General features: G+C 37.8%; 2 protein-coding genes across 3 annotated transcripts; both read right to left on the reverse strand.

Annotated features, from left to right (window-relative positions):
- LOC149831365 (protein AAL-toxin resistant 7-like) lies at positions 1-1,065 on the reverse strand. Its single transcript, XM_090013004.1, has one exon. The coding sequence runs from the start codon at positions 1,063-1,065 to the stop codon at positions 1-3; it is 1,065 nt and encodes a 354-aa protein (XP_089869130.1).
- A 9,286-nt stretch (positions 1,066-10,351) lies between these two features.
- Positions 10,352-18,483, reverse strand: PRXQ (Thioredoxin superfamily protein). 2 transcript variants are annotated; one of them, XM_090013842.1, is made up of 4 exons: positions 18,134-18,483; positions 16,823-16,960; positions 14,910-14,999; positions 10,352-10,822 (listed from the first exon to the last, which is right to left on the reverse strand). In XM_090013842.1, the coding sequence occupies exons 1-4, from the start codon at positions 18,326-18,328 to the stop codon at positions 10,604-10,606; spliced, it is 642 nt and encodes a 213-aa protein (XP_089869968.1). In that variant the 5' UTR covers positions 18,329-18,483; the 3' UTR covers positions 10,352-10,603. The 2 variants fall into 2 exon arrangements, with proteins under 2 accessions (XP_089869968.1, XP_089869969.1); XM_090013843.1 differs by lacking the exon at positions 14,910-14,999.
- Positions 18,484-20,919: the final 2,436 nt, after the last annotated feature.

The raw sequence follows: 20,919 nt of genomic DNA on the forward strand, positions 1-20,919 counted from the left end.
TTACCATTCAAAAGAATTATCTTGCAAAAAATCCTCATAATCTTCAGAAGGAGAAGCCATTGGAGGGACATCCTGGTTCTCCCCTCCATCCTTCAACCATGATGGGATCTCCATGAATTCATCAAATAGTCCATCCATCTTCCCTTCAGTTCCCTCTTTCTTTACTTCCAAACTATTCAAGAACCTAAACCACCAAGCTGAATTCACCAAATTCATGGTATCATTCCACTGCATCTCATGCTGCTCCCCTAGTGACCTGATCTCAGCCATCTCCTCATTGTCCATCGCCGGATGCAACGACCGGTTGATGCCAGAACCCAGTGACTTCATCCTAGGACTAGATGCATTAGGATGACCAACAGCACAAGGAGAAGTAGAGGGTGGTGGTTGTGGTGCAACTTCAATGGGATTTTTATGGTCTACAATAAAAGATGAGGATGAAGAAGGAAAACAAGGAAAGGTGAATAGGTTGCTATTATCAATAGTATTACTATTGTTCATGAAAGAACCCATATCTGGAGTACCCAAATGATGAAAACTGAGATTGAGACCCAGAGTTTCTGATGGAAGGCCCATATAAAGTCCACTTTCCATGGAAGGAACCCGTGGAGAAAGAGATGAAGAAGGGATACCAAGAGTAGGGTAATTGAAATTTGGACTAGGCCACACTATAGGGTTATCTTGGAATTCTCTTGGATTGGTTTCTGCTAATTGGGCTTGCCTCATGGCTGCCCTATGAAACTTTAGGGCAGTCACTATCTCCCTCCTTGCTTCTGCCATATTTAATAGCTTTTCTTTGTAAGGCTTGCTGGTGTGCTGCCTTCTTCTCACTTGCTTCTTCACCTGTTGGGGTTGTTGGGCTTCACCAAACCCCCCACTAAAATTAGCAGTGGTGCTAAATTCAGAAGAGGGTTCATCTTCATGCTTAGGTTTGGAGGAGGCACTGAGCTGCTTAACTAGGCTGCGGATGTATGCACCGGAAAGGTGTGGCTCTTCTTCCTTGTATCTCCCCACATCTGTTCTCTTTGTGCACTTCTTGGTTCTATTTCTCGTGTTTTTTTCCATTATCAGGAAAAAATATTGCCTAAGAATATAAAACGCTAGGAAACAGAGAGTACAGATAGAATCTGGTTCGAGTGATGCAAGTACACAGCAGACTCCGATGAATGTCTAGGATCAAGAGTTATATATAGGAAGAACATAGATTTTTAGCCCTTTTTTGGCAAGGTGTAATTTATGTTGGTTTTTTAATAGGGTATTGTAGGTATAGGACCTACTGACAAGGTTCGTTGGTGCAATATCAGCTATTGCAAGACAATTTATCCTTGGGCTCTTATGAAAATGATCAAAGTTGAGATTCAATCTGATTTTATATGGGCCATAGTTAAGGAAACTCGCTTTAGAATTGTAACACTGCACGTTTGTTTCATTGTTCCAAAACATTATCAGAACTCGCTTCCAACAAATGGAAAGCTTGCTTCTCTTGATATGAAAACGAATTTCCTTGATATTGGAAATGACTTTTTCATGTTAAACGAATCTTAATTTTTTTTAGTTTATGTTTTATTATGGGATCTATTAATTGATGATTTTTTTTATAAAAAGATCCAAAATTAATTTTAAGTATAAAACACATTTTGATCATATTTTTTACTCGTCTCTATTATAATTTCCACTTGTTTCGCTTCACGCTTCCTAAACACTTCATGCTTCATGTAACTAGGCATTTCTTAAGTACTAATTTCTTGCTTCACGCTTCATCCAATGCTTCCGATGCCTGCTCCTTACTTTGGTAACTATGATCTGAACAGTAAACTGCGCCTATACTACCCCGAAATCAGTCAAAATCGAGAGCTTAGACATCCGAGGAATATAGCGATAATTTTTTGACATGATAGGAAATATCAATATTCTGAGAGGTAGTGCGGTCAATTTCTGTATTTGTACACCTTTAGAGCTAAAAGCACAAGAGATGGTGACTTTAATACAAAACTAAGTTTGTTTGTTTTTTTAAAGAGTACAAAAGTATATAATGTGTAAGGTAACATGGTATGAACTCAATACATAAAGAAAAAGCCTCATTTGTCACTCAAAATTGGTGGTGCTCAATAGATGCTTAATTGGCGCATCACAAAGGGATCACGTCCATATATTAGTCCACAATTCTACCTCAAAGTCATGGGCAAGTTATAGACAAACAGGTTGCGATCTGCTCGGGGGTTTGCCCTGAACACCTTCATCTTCATCTTCATCTTCTCATTGGAGCAAGCCTAGTCTGCAAGAAACCAAAGAAACGGTCAGCTTCGTTAGATTTTCAAGTGGGAAGGGCACCTTTATTATTTTTGGCCATCTTAAATATGGTTGAGAGCTACTCATGGTGTATTTTAGTGTAGCATGTAGAGCGAGGCCCATCTCATGGTGAGGTCATCTCTCTCTCTCTCTCTCTCTCTCTCTCTCTCTCTCTCTCTCTCTCTCTCTCTCTCTCTCTCTCTCTCTCTCTCTCTCAAATTTGAATATGATTAGAGAAACAGAGAACTTGATCATCTTTGGAGGGATGTTAGCCTGTTACGATACATAAAAGGACAGAAATTTTCCATGATTTCTTTTCTCTCTCTACTTTTATGTTGGGTTCTTGTTTTTGTTTTTCACTAGGAGAAGCATGGACTTGTTACTTTCCAGCAGAGTTACAGTGATCACAGTAGCTCTGAAAATAAAGCTCCTGGCAGTTTTAAAAACTCCATTTATTGCTTCACTAAATAAAGCAAAAAGGAAGCTTCAAGAAACCGTTGAGGACCAGGATTCCTCTCTTGTCTTTTCAGGGGCAGAACTGCAGCATACCCCAACATGTAACAGTAGGGAGGGTAGGTTTGTCATCATCCATCTTTCAGTTCAGGGGGCAAATTTGGCAAATAGAATAGCCTACAGTAACTGTACATCAAATGCAAGTTGGATCAAGCCTGCTATTATGTAACCATATATACCCTTAGGATGTGTTTGGATGGCTGTGAAAATCAGAATTTCCCATGTCTTTGTTGGCTGACCTATACTAGGGAAATACCAACAGGGCAAGAATCCATAAGATCTTATGGCTTAATATCGCTTGCATCGATATACAAGTTTGGATGTGGTAGGAAATCCGAAATTTTCTGGATTTCTTGGGTTCATGGTGTACCGGTGGACAGGGGCCTGAAGGGTTTTACCAACAGGAGGCCAGCCAATGTGCGGTGGGTGCATGAAATGATCGGGGTGTTGCCCTTCGATTACAAAAAAAATCATAATAGGAATTTCAAAACCCTAGGAAATTCTTGAATTCGGATGTCATCCAAACACATGCACAAGGACATATGATAAGGATTGAGCTTTCAACTAGCAACCAAGATCTGACCAAACCAAACCAGTTGTTTTCAAAACACTAAAATGCCCCTCTGTTGACACCCCCATGTGCCACTACTGAGATCATATGAGTAAAGGCTAGGTGTCAGCACCAGATTTTCCCGGGCGCTGCCTGTTTTTTCCGGCTGCCGGCTCGTGCTATGGTCAAACCCATCCATCCACTTGGATGGGTGAGGCTAGCCGGTTTGGTCCATGCAGGGGCTGCAAGGCCTAGCTCAGAAGTGACCCGAACAGGACAAGCCACAAAGGTGCCCACCCTTTTGCAAAGGGCAGACCATGCGTCTGCCATGCCGAGGGTCAAAAACCTGGCTCAGTGGCCCAGGCCAGACCAAATGGGTCAGGTCACCCGGCCCCGTGCCCAGCCCTAGAAAAGTCCTTTAGGAGTAGAGAATGGTCCAAGTCCTTGTTACCTAAACATTATGTCCTCAAACTAAGAACTCATTTTGGATCAAGCTCTAAGGTTTGCTCAAGCCCAGTCAACGTCAAGGACTCATTTTGGATCAGGCTAGTAAAAAAGAGAGCCGAAAGGCAGGCCAAGTCATTAAAATTGTTAGTTGGCTATGTCCAAGTCATGTATGCCTAGCCTAGCAAGATAGGATCTTCCGTAGTCAAACATGCAAGTTTCTCTAAAGGGCATCATTGCTCATTTCCTAATAGTACTGTAAGATAGGAGAAGCAATCCGTAGTTAACTTAATGCATATGCAACTTAAAAATAACAGGAGAGAACAACTTCCCTTCTCATTTTGTCTGAAAATTTGTTATATAACTTAAACATTATGGAATGCAATTTTATTTTTGTAAGTATATAGATTCAGCGACAGCAGTTATATTCCAACACTCCCTCAAAAATTTGACATAGATAAGAACAGCATTGGTATATAACAATAATTATAATTGATGACGATGACGACGATGATGATTATCTTCCTCACCAATTTCTTGTTGTTTCTATTGTTGTCGTTTCTGTCTTTTTTCGGCTAAACTGCAAATTAAACCCACCCACCCACCCACCCAAAAAAAAAGTTTTAACCAGACCAAACATACTCATGTACTTGTTTTAGTCTGCTCTTTAATGAAACTTCTCTCCTTTCCATTATGAGTTGTTTACATATGTATACACGTATATAAAGATAACAGCATAAAAACTAAATTTTTTATAATTTTGTTGTGTATCTTAACTAGGAAGAATATCCTAAATACCAAGGTAAAAATAGCCTAAATACTCATTAACAGACTATCTGATATCCTTGCAAATCCAAGCGACATATCTACAACTATCTCAAGTGATGTAAAGATGACCAAAAGCTATTGTTCTACTTTATCCCCCAGCTTGCCTACCAAACAAAACCAAAGAACATTTGAAAATAAAACAAGCAGAACCACAGTTTGAACTAGTTAGGCTAATATCTTAAAAACTGCCATAAAAACACCCTTACCCAAAGGAAGAGGGAAAATGAATGGATAATAGATCCAAAAGATGCAGATGGAAAGGGGAGAGAAAATAACTACCCCATAGTAGAAGATAATGGAAGAGAAAGAAATTGCCTGAAGAGAAAACCTGCATTTTTTTCTTTTCTTTTACTGTGGATGGCTTACCTTCCCATAGACACCTGCTTGGACCAATCTCCTCTCTCCTAGAGCAGAAACCAGTTGAACAAGTCCCACCCTCAAGCTGTAAATCTCTCCATTCTTATCTCTGAGTGCCCAATAGTTCTCAACCACCCTCACTTTTTATACAATTTTTTATTGTGAGAAATGTCCACTGTCATAAAGAGATATAATAATGGAATAATTGAATGGCTGCACTGTTGTTTCTGAGTCACTGAACACGCAGAGCTATGGTACCCTGTGACTCTTGCTTTTGCCTAGCCTGCACTTACTCTGCTTACCCTGTTCATCTTTTGAACTTCTCTATTTGTTTTTCTTCCTTCTATTTTATTATTCTCAAGATTTCTTTAGCTGCTTTGGTAGAGTGCATGGGGGCACAAAGTAGAATTATTGTATATCACAAAGTCGGGGCCTTTTGGAAGTATGTGTGAATGTATCTTTTTTTTTATGACAAGGAACCTTTGCCGAAGGGAAAACCACGGATGGAGCCCATGACCACCCTGCCTTACGTGGCTCACCTCTGAAAAATATGGACACACCAGTGTGCCAACTGGGTTTGATCCGGGGTCTTCAACTCACCACCTTCACAACTACCCCGGCTAGACACGTTGGTGACCCCGCCGTGGTAAATGAAACAATGTCATGTACAATATTTTTTTTTCGAGGGAGCACATTGGATGTTTTTGAAATGGTTAAAATGTCTTAATCTCATAAAAAAAAGATGGTCCCGCCCCACAAGAAATTGAAAATATCTCAAAAAAGTGTCGTTTTTAACTTTCAGGTAATTTCTCGCGATATTTTCATAAATCTTGCGAAATTGTCACCTTGGGGAAGCTTGTCATTTGTAAAAGAATGCACTCTTATTATCCCTTGCATTTTTACTGTGCTTTTATTTGTTTTGAGAAAAATCAAAAAACCAAATTCTACTGCACTTTTTTGTCGTTTTCTGACATGAATGAGTAGGATCTATTCGTGTGGACGCCACGTGGATCGCAAAGAAATCAAACGACGAGAATCGGCCTCCGGCATTTGTTGTCGTTATCTGACATGGCGTAAATGAGTCATATCGATTGTATCCGGAGATGCCACGTGGAGCTCACAAGAAATCAACAACAAGGATGGCAAATTTTTGTTTGGCCTTCTCAAGCTTCAAATATTTAAAAGATAAAATACCAACGGTGTAGCTGGTAGGAGTTGTCAGTGCACGTCTCCCTGTGGGTTCAAAACCCAGTGGTATATTGAACAGTAACAGGTGGGGTCTGCCTAAACCCAGCTTGCTTTTAAAATATATATATATATTTAAAAGATAAATACCTAACTTTTTAGAAATTGTTCAGATGTCTACCTGAATTACTTTCTATTCACTTAATTTTACTGAGCTCTAAAAAACAACAGTTTTAACTCTTTCCTTGAGCAAAGAAAATGAAAACAACAGTTTGAACTCTTTGCTTGAGCAAAGAAAATGATATGTTTGGAGAGAATGGAGATGGTGGTTTTGTTAGTTTTGCTTTCTACTCAAAAAGAAAAAGAAGTGGTTTTTGTTGGTTATAGGAAGAGTTGCTAGATGAAAATCGTTTAAGGCATTGGCTGGGATAAGTGATAGCCGCATTGTACAACCCATTTCTTGGGGTGTTCACACACATACGCACACTGCCACATTGTACAATCCATTATGTCATCCCTATCTTCATACCACTCCATGAGATTTCATTGACACACAAGTTGTTTCGATCAAATCGGACTCTAGAGATGTGATCCACATCATTCATTTAGTCAATATCAACACTTAAATCGCTGAAATCTGACTTGTGCACAGGGTTTTTTGCGGATTCAAAAAACAAAGGTTGACAAAACACAAAATTTTGTGATTTAAAAAATCCTACTGTTTCTTCAAAAAAATACGATCTAAAAGTTGTTTCTTATTAAATCGACCATCACAATCTTATTTGTAGGAATAAATCATTCTTTGAGCTATCCATACCGTTGAGTTTTCATTTAATTCCTCTGATAGACTTAATTAGCAGTGATCAGGATTGGTTCATACTAGCTCTTAGGCCATAGATACTCCCATCTCTTGGATTAGATTTAGATCAGGTACAATGTGATTGCACACTTCAAGTATTTTGCTGCACCAAATCACCCACCATCTTAGGGATGGCAGTGGATCGGGGCGGAGGTGGGGTATAAGGTCTACACCCTGCCCCCATCTCAAAATTCTTCCCTCCATCCTGCCTTCATCCTCATATAGGTTTTGATTTTAATCTCCATCCCCGTTTCATGTCCTCCATCCCCGGTCCAAAAGGGAAGAGGCAGGGCGGAGCCCCGTTTCAATGTCATCTCTAAAGGTATTTTAGTTATTTTACTAACAAGGATCGGAGATGGGGTCGGACAAGGCGGAGCGGAGGAAAACGCAAGTTCATCCTCACATGAGTTTTTAATTTTAACCTCCATCTTCGCCTCCATCCCCGTTTCATATCCTCTATCTTCAGTCCAAACAGGGTGGGGCAGGGCCTCGTTTTCCTCCAGTCCACTATCCCTACACCATCTGCTGTTGGGCCCCACCACTGATAGGTGTATCCTGAAGATGGTGAGTGATCAGGTGCAGCAGCACACTAAAAGTGTGCAATCACATTGCACCTTATCCTCGCTCCTTGGATCATGGTTTTGCAACATACCTATGTTCACCCATTCTCAAATTCAAGTATCTGGCATTATCACCTTCATACCAATGATCTTGGATTTAAACCGGTTCCACTTATCACTTATATCATGAATCAAAAAAATTAATCACAATGAATCAAATTGATTTCATTCATTAACAAATGAACTTGCTCATACAATCATTTATTCTATTAATATGTTAATAAATTAAATTTATAATGAAACAAATTGATTAAATTCATTAATAAATAAACATGCTCATACAATCATTCATTCCAAGGACCCAGTGAGGTGATATTGCATCGATAAGTTTAGTGAAAGTTAAGCTTGTATTGTCTTGTGGTTATTCCCATACACAGTCTGAGTGCGTTAGAGTAGATACTTCAATTTTTACAGCGAGTTGCTTTAAACTCTGTAGACAGTCTGCAGTAAAAGAAAAAAAATAACCAAAAAACACCAACACATTTAATTTAGGCAATGGCTTGGTTTGATAATAGTTGTAATGAATATGACTGCTCAAACAAGCCATTTGCTTGTAACGTGTTGGTGTTTTTTTCGTACCCTCCTTATGATTTCATTGATGTAAGTTGTTTCATTCAGTTAAGATTGACATTTAAATCGCTGAAACCAGACGTGTGCGGGGTTTGTTGGTGATTGATAAAAAATCCACGGATGACCAAACACAATTTTTGAAATGTAAAAAATAATATTTTTTTGTAAAAAAGATACGATGCAAGGGTTATTCTTGTTAAGTTGACTATTCTGAATCCATCTATAAGGTCATATTTGATCAAAATGAAGATTTAAGAGGGGTATGGAGATAAGGGATGAGTGGAACCGAGCTCTTGAGATCCTTCATTTGAATAGACTTCAATTTTGATGTGGGGCTTGTGAAAGCGTCATTGATGCTGGTTCAGAGCTACTGCTATGTTGCATAGTGTTCACCATCATAATCATCACCCCTTATCAAGCATGACGTGATGCTCAATGGGTACTATTCATCCTAATGCATGACGTCCTACCCCATGTTCCACCATACCCAGGTTGATTGATTAATAGCAAATGTAGGGCTGTCAAAGGATCGGGTTTACCCTGAGCCAACCCATACCAAACCCTACCCATACCAAACCCTATAGGGTTCGGGTATGGTGATAAATAAGAAGACCGGATTAAGACTTGGGTTCGGAATCAAAGGTCCGATTAATACATGGATCTGTGTATGGTTTGTGAAATTTTATACCAGACCCGAGCCCGACCTGAATTCCAATTAAGACCCACATTTTTCCAATGTAAAAATGATAAAAAAAAATAGTATTTTACCCAGTATGGCCCAGGTCTGGTTCATGTAGTTCTTATCATGTCCGGGTATGGTTTCTCTTATGGTAGGTCCGATTAGACCTGGGTCCAGACCTGATACCATACCCAAATTCGAGACTAGGTCTGGTTCCATCTGGGTCTGGACCAAACCCGACCCGTTGACACCCCTAAGCATATGTCCTCTAGTGTTGCCATCATTGCCATGCACCATAAAACATCATCCAGTACACCCATACCACACCGTCATGAGCATCATCACCTTCATAACCCATGCTGCATGAAACCACAGCTATAGTTTGGACGTCCTGTTACTGGTTGAGAGGTCATATTTAATATAGACCTGTATCAGATTTTGCAATGTAAAACTCCATGAGTACTCCCCCTGAATAATTACCGAGGATAGTTTTTAGCTTTGACCTTGTGACAAAGATGCTCACCCAGGGTATCGAACTCTCAACCTCCTTCAACTTGAAAGTCTTAAGTCGAACCGCTTAGTCAGGTGTGTGGAACCCTTGTGGGCATTATAGTTCAAAATGTGGAAAATAACCAAATGGGTAAATGTGGTTTTAAGCTTCAAGTGACCAATAACAGGCTTTAGCTGTCGCTCATAAATTGGCAATACTAATGAACAAGAATTAAATTGGTAAAAATTTTGTTCATCATGAAACAGAAAGATTAAAATGCATAAAAGTTTATGAAAACTATTTAAACAAACTAAAATGGTCCAAATAAATAAAAGTAGGCAGAACTGACAAAAACAAAACATTTCGATGAAAATAGATAAGATATGCAAACTGCAGAAATCAGACAAGAATAAAAGAACTAAATAAATAACAAGAGTGAAGCTAAATAGAATTAGACCTCTCTCTCTCTCCATTTACAATACAAACTCCAGGACATTGGCCTTCTGACTTCTGCATGAAGCTCTCAATGCTCAAACATATGTTTCCATGCTGACAGCATGAATTGCTTTACCATTGCACCAAACAATGGCCCTCATAACAGTGAAAGCATTATAGTTATTAATCTTAATCATGGTTTTTGTGATGCCAAACTCACTGACGAAGTGGGCTTTCAATACGAGGCACATTTTGTCCAAGCTATAGCATTTATGCTAGGGATGCACATCGTTTTGAATATTGAAAATGTTTGAAAACAGTTCTATGAACTTCACAGGGCAGACTTTTCTTTTTTGGATATATGATCAAGTCCTAGAATGTTATCAAGCTATAGACTTCTATATCAAAAGTACTTGCATGTTTTGGTTATAAACATGGAGTGGATGTTGAAAATGAACTGTAGATAGTCAGATAATCAGATTGGAGGAGAACCATTTGGGACATCAGAAAATACCTTTCTGAGTTCCATTGCACTAATCAAGATACTATAATATAATTTCAAACATTCAGTCCTTTAAACATTTCAATATTACAGAATTGAGATAAGAAGTGCCAACACCATTTTCAAGATGAAATATAGCAGATGTCATTGAAAAACAGGGGCATGCCAAGACATGCACTAGCTATGTAATGGTGAAACTAGAAAATAAATGTAAAATACAAATGACAATATTACTTCACTCATTCAATAAACAATGAAACAACATATATAAGTGATCTACAATCAGAGGCTCTGCAGTAACTTCAAGGTCTCCTCAACATGCTTCTCTGGCTGGAACTGATTGTTATACACCAACTGGACCACTCCATTCCTGTCAAGAACATAGGTCTCCCTTCCAGGCAATGTGCCAAAGAGATCAGAAGGCACACCCCATTCTTTCCTCACCTTGTTCCCCTCATCACTCAATAAGGTGAAAGGAAGTTTATATTTTTTGGCAAATGCCTGCATGTGAAAAGCAAAAATGGACTTATACATGTTTTTGCTTATGAAAGATTAAGAATCTCCTGTACTAGACAAATTGTAGACTTATTTGCATGCAAGGCAAAATCTAATGTCGTCTTGATCATAGAATAATTGTGCTACTTTGTTTCAACACTTTTCTCTGTGTTACATGCAGGGGCGGAGCCAGGAATCTAAACTAGGGTGGGCACAAACGCATAGTAAAACAGAAAAATTAATTACTAATAAACTATACTAACAATATTTTCCAAAAACAGTTAAATAGTTATTTTAAAGCTTATCTACATTGCAAAAACATTTGGATGGTCAAGCTACCTCCATAAAAGTATAGCTATACGAAAGACTAAAACAAATTACACACACACACACAAAACCCTAAAATCCTACTAGAAATCAAGCATAAAATGATGATAATTGTTAATTGAAAAGAAAAAATAGACAACCCTTAAAACCATAATTAGACATTCATGTCATTTGAACAACGTATATCAAAAACCTAAATCCTAGCAAAATTCCTATTGATAAAAAAAAAGCTAATATTCTAAACAAAATCAAGCATTCATTATTCATGGGTTCATGCCTAATGGTAATTGAAAGAAAAACACAAAAAAAACCCTAAAATCATAACTAAAAAATTATGCCATTTTAAAAGAACCAAATCACAAATCTTAACATCATTCATAGATATGTTAATTTTAAAAAAAAAAACTAAAATTCTAACTAAAATCAAGCATGAATTCATAGAACCATGTTTAATGTTGATTGAAAACAAAAACTCAAAAATACCTAGAAAGTCTAATTAAATATTCATGAAATTTGAAAAACTTAAATTCTGACAAAAGAAAAAAATGAAGGGTTTGATAACCAAAACCAAGCATTCATTAATGAAATCATCCTTAATGATAATTGAAAAGAGAAAGAACAAAAAAACCCTAAGACCCTAATTAAATATTCATGTATTTGGAAAAATCCAAACAAATACCCTAAATCTTAAAAAATCATTAATTTATGCTAATTGAAAAAACAAAACTCCCAATATTCTAACCAAATTCAAGCATTCATCATCTAAACATCTTATATTGTGATATTATCACAAGAATATCATGATATTTTCGTGATAATATCTCGATATTATCAATTATTGTTACTGTTTTTATTTATTTTCTATATCTTAAATGTGTTTTTCTTCTTTATTTTTTTTTATTTTTTACTTATTTCTTTTATTATATATGTATTTCATTATCTAAACATGATATTTTCTTATTTATGTTTATATATTTTTTTAGTTTTTTAAGCCCCAAGAAATTTTTGAGATTTATCACCAAATCTATAATATCGCAAGAAATAACCTTATCGAAATATAGCCGATACTGATATTTGTGACTATGGCTGGTATTTTGTATGGAGGTGTTGATTTTTTATGGCATGGTGGATGATATGGAAGGAAAGAAACGCACGAATCTTCGATGGCGCCACTGCAGACTGCAGATCCCATCCTGTTGGCCAAGTGTATTCTCGTCCATGTTCAACATATGGCTCACATCAAATGGCCGTGTTCGGACCTTCAATGGATCCAACCCATGCATCTACTAGGGTTTCAATCTTATGGTGGGGCCGATATCTCATCACCTTGATATGAATCGTAACTCATTTTTCATTTTAATAAATTATTTTACCTTTTTCTAAAAAAAATACAAAATGACCGAGTTTATGTATGTGAATGCACCTGTAGGAGGCACAATCTCTCTCAAAATGATCAAAGTACCCCTTAAGAATAATGGAACAAGGTAAATGTATTTAATCAATATTGGACATGGAAAAAATGAAGTAATAAAAGTGAAAGTCATTACTAGTTAGGGGTGGGCAACCGACCCGACAGCCCGATGGGCCAAGCCGACCCGGCCCACCATGGGCCATGATTTTAGGCCTGGGCCCATTAGGTACCGGGCTGAAACCCGACCCGTTATATACGTGGGCCGGGCTCGGGCCGGACTGATGGGCCTGAGTTATTTATTAATTTTTTTAATAATATAAAATTTTTAAAAAATAATATTACATAGTAACTTGGATAACTATTATCATTTACCTAATTAGTTACATGAAAACTTTCTATTCGCTAATTATTACTATTTACCTAATTAGTTGCACTAATTAGAAATTAGTTGCATGGGAACTTGCTATTCTCTCGTTAACCCATAATTTCAATCAAGCATTTATGTATTTTAAGATTGGGTCAGGCTGGGCCGCCCGGCCCCGCCCGCTTCACAATGGCCCATTGGGCCGGGCCATGGGCTTCTCTTCAAACCCAAGCCCATTATAACGGGTCGGGCCATTGACTGGGCCAGCCCGATCCATTAGCGGGCCGGCCGGCCTGATGCCCACCCCTATTCCTAGTGTCTACTAGTATGCTCAATCACCTCCTATAGGCATCCTATACTTGCTCAATAAGAACTGTGCATCTATTAGACTATTACCCGTCAACGTTTTCACAATGGGTTCTTTCTTCCGGACAAAGAAGGGAGATGAAGAATTGAAAAACATGTTTCTTTTAGGTATTGATGGTTGGATCAGTGGCTAGAGATTAATTGTCAAGGAGCTCAGGCCTTTGGTTTGATTTAGAGTGACTTTGCATGATGGAAGGGAAAGGGTGGCTCATGTATGTTGATTGAGTGGGAGGCATAGGGAAAAAGTTTTTATCGGCAATTTCTTGTTTTTCAAAAACTTGCAAGAAATTGAAAAAATTCCATAAATCTCGCATTTTTTCGGCAAAATCTCGGTAATAAAAATTTAATTAAAAATATAAAAATTGTTTTTATAAGAAAATATTAATAAAAATTATTTAAAAATAAAAATATAGGATTTTTTTGCGATAAATAGCCGTTTAAAACGTAAATATCGTGTTTAAATCGTGGTATTTATGTTTTTTCCATAAATCTCGCGATATTTTGAAAATCTCGTGAGAAATTGCCGTTTTAAACTTTCAGGCAATTTCTCGCGATATTATCGCAAGATTTTCATATTATCGCGAGATTTTCATAAATCTCGCGATATTTGTCACACTGGTGGGAGGATGCTTGGAGGGATTGTTGAGAAACAGAGATTTTGGTTGTGCTAATATGTTTGCCCGACATGAATGAACAGATAACTATTCATCTATATATTGAAATATATTAGGGTATTTCATTCTTTAACATCGATTGCTAGTTTAGTACACATGCTACAACAGAATCATACAAGTATAACCATATGCATAACAGTAATATTGCTAAAGATCCCAAAATGACTTGTCAATATTATGCACAAATTTCTCCAAAAAGCATAAAATATTTAGATTCATCTTTGCATGGACGCATTTCATGAATGATGAACACTATTAATTATACTATTGTTCACACGAATTCAATCTTTAGGTCAGGAAATGAATCACTTAATTCAATCTTTTTGTCATTCATTACGAACTATGGGCACTCAATGATGGTTCATTGTAGGGCATGCCAAGAAGGGCATGTCTCGGACACATTCAAAATTTATGTATTTTCCATGTTTGGGCTAAGAATGCATGTAAGGTCATAGCAAGTAATCTAAAATAAAATAACAATGGTGATGATGACTATTATAACCTGTCACATGGATACGGATGCGGGAGCAAGACACAATGCCAATACGCTTGGTACGATGCACTAATTTTAAAAAATTAGAACACGGGGACATGACCATACACAGATAGATGTATGTATGTGTGTGAGTGTGTGTATAAAATAATAATTCTAAATTGCTATAATTAGGAACATCAAATAATGAAGCCTAATTGAAATTAACATGTAATGTAATTGATGACAAATTTTTAAAAAAAAAACTCAAGTTAATATGAAATAAGTAACTAAGATCATAAAAGGAAATAGATAAAGTTAATGAAACAATGTTGACTGTGTGAGAAAAGTGGTTTGACTATATCCATGAAGTATCGTGTCCTGCCCGTGAAGTGTCCGAATGTTTGTGTCCTTATGGGATACGCATGTTAAGTGACCGTGTGACATAGATTGTAACATAGAATTCATAAGAAACTTGCCTTATGTGACGATGGATCATCTGCACTAATTCCCACAACATCAGCTCCGCCTTTCTTGAATTTTTCATAAGAATCTCTAAATGCACATGCCTGGATTGGAATAATTCAATAAAGATTGATAAATTCTTGTTTCAAGCAATACAGTCTCTCTCTCTCTCTCTCTCTCTCTCTCTCTCTCTCTCTCTCTCTCTCTCTCTCTCTCTCTCTCTATCTATCTATCTATCTATCTATCTATCTATCTATCTATATATATATATATATAGGGTTAATGTTTGCTACCTTTGTGGGTAAGGAACCCTCTAGTGAAAAAATGTACTATTCACAGTTTTTTTGCACATCTGACCCTCCAGATGTGTTCTACATATCAAAGTTTAGTAGAAACTGAACTTTGGATCATGTTTTTCTGATGTATATGACAGATTTTATATGGGTTAAAAATCAACTGCCTATAATGTACCAAATTTTCAAACTTCAAAAAGACATGTTTTTATGTCTAAAAACTATGATCCAGAAGTTGATTTCTACTATTTTGATCATGCTGACTCATCCATGAGGTCAGATTTTGTCAAAACAACCTCCACTTATGAGTTTTAACTAGGGGGTTCCTTACCCACGAGGGCAGCAAATGTTATATATATAACGGGGGTTAATTTAACCCTGGGCCATATATATTAACATTAACAGCATTTTAACTAAATGAAATGCCAAAACACAAAACACCCTCAAAGTGGTGACAAGTTTTTTTTCAGGTAAAAAAATCAAGTCACTTTTATTTTTTAATTAAAATTACCAAGATAGAATTTATTAAAAATGTATTTATCCTTTTTAAAAGAATAAAAGCCCTAATCTACCCTTAAACATAACTAGATGCCACAAAATTACTATTTCTTTCAAAGGTGTTTGTGTTATTCCAACCAGTTGAATGCTGATCATTGTCCTCAACAAATTTTCAAATTCTGCAATGGCTTTTTACATCAACTTCAACATCAAAAGCATTTCATTAATTCCACACAATTACCTATTCAAAGTTGTCTTCATTTTCCAAAATAGAATTAAATTTGTCTTCGGATGTTTTGGCAGGGCATATTTTCAATTATGATCTGCTTCTCTTTCATCTATTTAGAGAGTAAAAACAATGAGTTGCAGTTCATAGCCCAAGTAAAAAGCTGCCAAAAAATTGACTGCTAAATGTTGAGTGCCCTAACCTTCCTACAAAACATAACACGGAATTGGGTTTAGATCCAAATGCAACTATTTCCATTTTGAGATACATCAAGGATTCCAACTGGATCTGAACCCTATATTGTGAACACTTGGCATAAGATGGTTTAAGTTAATAAGTTGGCTAAAGTTTATTCACTTAGCATGAGATGGTTCAAGCTATTTTTTGGCAAATGAACTAGCAAGCATTGCTTAGTCTTAAACAAGACCAACCTCTAAACTTGCGTGGCCAAGAAACTATTTCGCATTAATGTAAATTATGAAAAAAGATTTTGGGCTTCTATTGAATTTGAACATGAAAATTGCATTCCAAACCTGGCCAGTGTAATTTATTGGAGTCATGGCATACCAAATCTGATCAAACGGTCCGAGTAAATTGGATATCTGATCCAAACCCGTGCTATGAACATCCAATTTGGAAATGAGAAATGACTCACAAAGTACAAACTAGCATAAGGTTTGGTTCTGTCATACCAACAGAATATATATATATATATATATATATATATATATATATATATATATATATATATATATATATATATATCATGACAAGGAACCCTCTCTGGCAGAGGAGCTAGTCACTTGATCCCTCTGCAAGGTAAACCCGGAGAGGGGTCACCGACACCCAAGCCCTTAAGGAGCTCACCAGTTAAAGGCACCAATATAATATCAATAGAAAGCATGTTTACCTCCTTTGTGCATCCAGGAGTTTCATCCGCAGGGTAGAAGTAGACGACCACGGGTTTGCCCTTGAACTTTGACAGAGTTACATTTTTGCCATCCTGGTCCTTCAGAGTGAAATTTGGTGGAACAGACCCTTTATTCACCTAAAACCATCAGCAACGAAAACAAAAATGCCTTGATAAGGATGGACCCAGCAAAAAGGACGAACCTGAAAATTTTACTAGACTTAGCTAGGGATGAAAACGGGTTGGATATAAATCGGGTCATGCCTTGACTGACACTGTATCTAGAATTTAAAGAGCGGCTCCGGCACCAGATCCAGATATGACCTGGAGCTCATAGTGGAGCCACTGGTCTAGTTATTGTCAGTGGTACTGGATCCGCTTAAAAAATGGACAGCATCTATTCAATTTTATGTGGAAAATGTAAAACGGGTTGGCATCTATTCAATTTTGTTTCCAATCTGAGTGGGTTAGATGGGATTCTGACCCAGATTACCGTATTCAGGTCATGAATTGGGTTTAACCCGACCACATAGTCAGACTAAAAACCAGTATATCTAGGTCTACACTTGTTTGTATGTGCAAACAACCAAGCAAATGTAAGGAAACCCCTTTGTTTGGTTTTTTCTCACATCTAACACCATATAGATGTGATCTACATATTTTGTTGAGTGGGAACCGGCTGCCAGTGCAAATTTTGGCTGTCCCGAATCTCGAACCGACTCCCGCTGTATTTTCTGATTCTAAATCCGAACCGTTTGCAGACGACTCTCTCTCTCTCTCTCTCTGGCGCGGCTGCCTTGCAAAATACCAAAAATGGCCTTACTGAAGAAGGCACTGTTGAATACCAATTGTAGTACGTTGCGGTTTGCCTACCACTCAAGTTTCACATGACGAAAATAACCTTCTAAAATAGTTCCTAAACAGTTAGAGAGAGTAACAAACTCTCGGAAACCGTAAAATGCAAAGGGCATTATGGGTCACCGACTCACCTACACAGGCGCTGGCCGCGGCCGGATCCGATTTTCCAACCACAAAGTATGTTATTTAGAGGAGAACGAGAGGACAAACTGGACATTCCGCATCTGTACTAAATCGACAAAATGCCTTTCTCAACGAAGCCCGCCTCGCCTTCCCTCCCTCCCTCCCTCCGTGTATTTTCCGGCCACCACCGAATTTTTGGTCATGACGAAAATACCCTTCGAAAATGTACTTTGACAATGGAAAAAAGATCTCGGACCGTGTGAAGATCAGAAGGGCACCTTCGGTCAATCACACAAGTGAAAAGCCAAACACTGAAACGACCGAACTCACCTTGGCCACGATGGCGGTCCTCGAGGTCGGAGTGGGCGAGGCGATGGGCGCCGCGGCGCCGAACCTGGCGAGCTTGAGGCCGAGGAGGTGAGACTCTGAAGACTTCAGGGAGAGGGATTGGGAATAAAACGATTTGTTGTGGCTATACGCGGAAACGACCGTTAGCGACGGCTTCGGTAGAGAAATGCAGGCCATTTTTTCCCAAGAAGAGAATAGGTGGCCTTTCTTGAGAAAATAAAAATGGAAAAGAAAATGAAAAACACAGAGAAAGAAGGAAAAGGTTTGGTGAGGAAAAAGGGGTTGCGTTCGAGAGGTTTTCCTTCGGTTTCGGATGAGGTGGAATGATCTCCCTCCACGTGGTCCTTTGTTGGCCTTTCGATGTCGATGTGTATAAGCTTTCAGTCCTTTCTGGAAAGACCGGCTTTAAACATGGACCCTGGGTCGGAGTTCCAGTCTGGATACGGCCCGTAACCGACCCATGTTAATCAGCATAGCAGTGCAAAAAACAGTCGGTTTATTGCGGAGCGCAGGCCTAAATAGGAATCTGAATCGGCACTAAATCTCATGTCCAATTTTTACAGGATCCCATTTGATCCGACAAAGGATGCAAACTGAAAACCAATCTCACTAGTCTGGGTCAATATTGTCAGAATGTTATCGGACCCTGAATCGCAGATTCTGTTTTTGAACTGAATGGCCAATTTTTAACAAGCCACAAAATATTAAAAAATAATTTAAACCATTTATGAAAAACAATTAAAAAAAACTGAATCAGCTTTGTTTGGTATCGATTTTTCGCCAATACGGTACCATTCGGCTAATTCAGGCTGACTCGCAAAGATATTGACAACATTGGTCTGGGTATCGAATTAAATGGGCACAATTAAGATGACGAGTGATTGTCTATAAGCATCACAAATAGTGAACGTCACCTTGTGTCAGGACGTTGCATGTTCGAATCCCAATGGTATGGTTGTATAACTGGTAAGGGTCTGCCTAACCCCAGCTTACCTTTCAAAAAAAAACAAACAAACCACTCCATAAAAGGGCTCAAAGACGCTTACGGGCACGTTTGGAAGTAAGAAAGTAATGGGAAAAGTAGAGGTAGGAAAAAAAAATTTACAAATTTTTCATTCGTTCCAAACAAAGAATTTTTTTTTTCTAAAATTCTGATTTTTTGATAGAAAAAATTCCTCTGCCTAGGGAGGTGGAGGATTTTTTCATGTCAAAATCTTTCTGGGTTAGGGAAACACCCTCATTTCACTTCCTATGGTGATACTCCACGTAGCGGCGCCTTTCTCCAGTGCAGCCATCCTCCACCTTCGTTTCTATGTACCTCTCTCTCTCTCTAGCGGGTCTGGTTGATCCACCTCTCTTTTTTATCTCTCCATGAGAGTGAAAAAGAGGAGAAAATCTATAGGTGGTTTTGGGGTCTGGTTGGATTGTTGGTCTTCTTTTAAAAGTGTTAGTTTCGTTTGGCTGCAAGTCATTCTGTTGGTGCCTAGAGTGAGTGCCGTTTGGAGTATCAATGTGAGACGTCATGCAGATGGTGCTTTTCTCAAATTTTAGTTCATTGTCCGCATTTCTTGGCAGACTCATCTGTAGTTTATTTATTTAGAAATTTTACATTTGTGGCTCCTCTTTACATTAGAGAACAAGTGCTTATCAGTATGTATGCAATGCATTGATTGGTTTTTTGTACTGGTGAAGGGAAATTGAAGAAGTTTCTTGTTTGTATTTTTTCTTAGATTTTTTAAGAGGGGTGATGCCTTTTCACTATTCTATGATTTCATTTTAATGAAAAATTTGTGTTGCTCAAATAAGGGGGAAGTTGAAGAAATCTAAGTGCTTGGGTAATTCAGTTCAGTTTCTTGGACCTGTAATTTAAAATTTGAGAAATATCACATGAATATAACATACTTAATAAGCACAAACATATAAACTTAACCATGATAATACATGAAAGCATTTCAAAACGTACAGTATTGGGTTGCTTTTGTGCATTATTATCACCGTGGCTGTTATGAAAAATGACTTCAAAAGACTGCTACCTATATGCTTCCATGTACCTTGGTTCAAATCATCTCCAGCATCTCAACTCAGAAGTTCAAGTCCGAATATGTTGTTAAAATCATGGCCATGCTTTGTATTATCAGAAACTTGAGTTTTTAGTTCTGCATGGTGTTAGTGTTAATGAAATTAGTTCACACATTCCAATTTGTCACATTACTTGACTAGCATTCTGGTGCTCAACCTCCATCATGATGTGCATCCACACATTTCTCCTTGTCAACCTCATAGCCTTTGCAACCACCTATTGATCCGTGTCCACAGCTTTGGAGTATGGTCTCCAAACAACATATTATACACAACATATCATATAATGCAATATAAAGTATTGACAAAGAAGAAAATATATTCCATAAATACAATTGTAGCTTACATCATCCTCACATAGTTGATCCATCCTCACATAGTTGATCCATCCTCACATAGTTGATCAATTGTAGCTTACATCTCCTTGTCAACCTCTTTCAACGTTTGTTGATTGTCATGCACTCTCTTGTCATGCCTCGGCTTAGAATACTTGTCCTTGTCAAATGCACTCTACATCTTCAAACAAGGAAATTGGTAGTGTGTTTAAGTTGTTGACATGAGGATGTCAATGTGCTCCATCCTCTACATCTGTCAATATAGTAACATGCAAAAACATCAAATTTTTCATATAATTCAAACAAACCAGAACACAAATAGTTGGTGAACGCACCTCTATAAACAAATCATGA

Source organism: Nuphar pumila, chromosome 7, assembly GCF_984573655.1.
Source record: "Nuphar pumila chromosome 7, dmNupPumi1.hap1.1, whole genome shotgun sequence".
Classification (NCBI taxonomy): Eukaryota; Viridiplantae; Streptophyta; class Magnoliopsida; order Nymphaeales; family Nymphaeaceae; genus Nuphar; species Nuphar pumila.

Bases quoted from the DNA above. Each gene is read 5' to 3' on its own strand.
- LOC149831365 (XM_090013004.1), bottom strand. From the start codon at position 1,065: ATGGAAAAAAACACGAGAAATAGAACCAAGAAGTGCACAAAGAGAACA.
- PRXQ (XM_090013842.1), bottom strand. From the start codon at position 18,328: ATGGCCTGCATTTCTCTACCGAAGCCGTCGCTAACGGTCGTTTCCGCG. The intron at 15,000-16,822 runs GTAAACATGCTT...ATTCCAATCCAG, and splicing joins CTCCTGGATGCACAAAGGAG to GCATGTGCATTTAGAGATTC. The intron at 10,823-14,909 runs GCAAGTTTCTTA...TTTCACATGCAG, and splicing joins ATGATCCATCGTCACATAAG to GCATTTGCCAAAAAATATAA.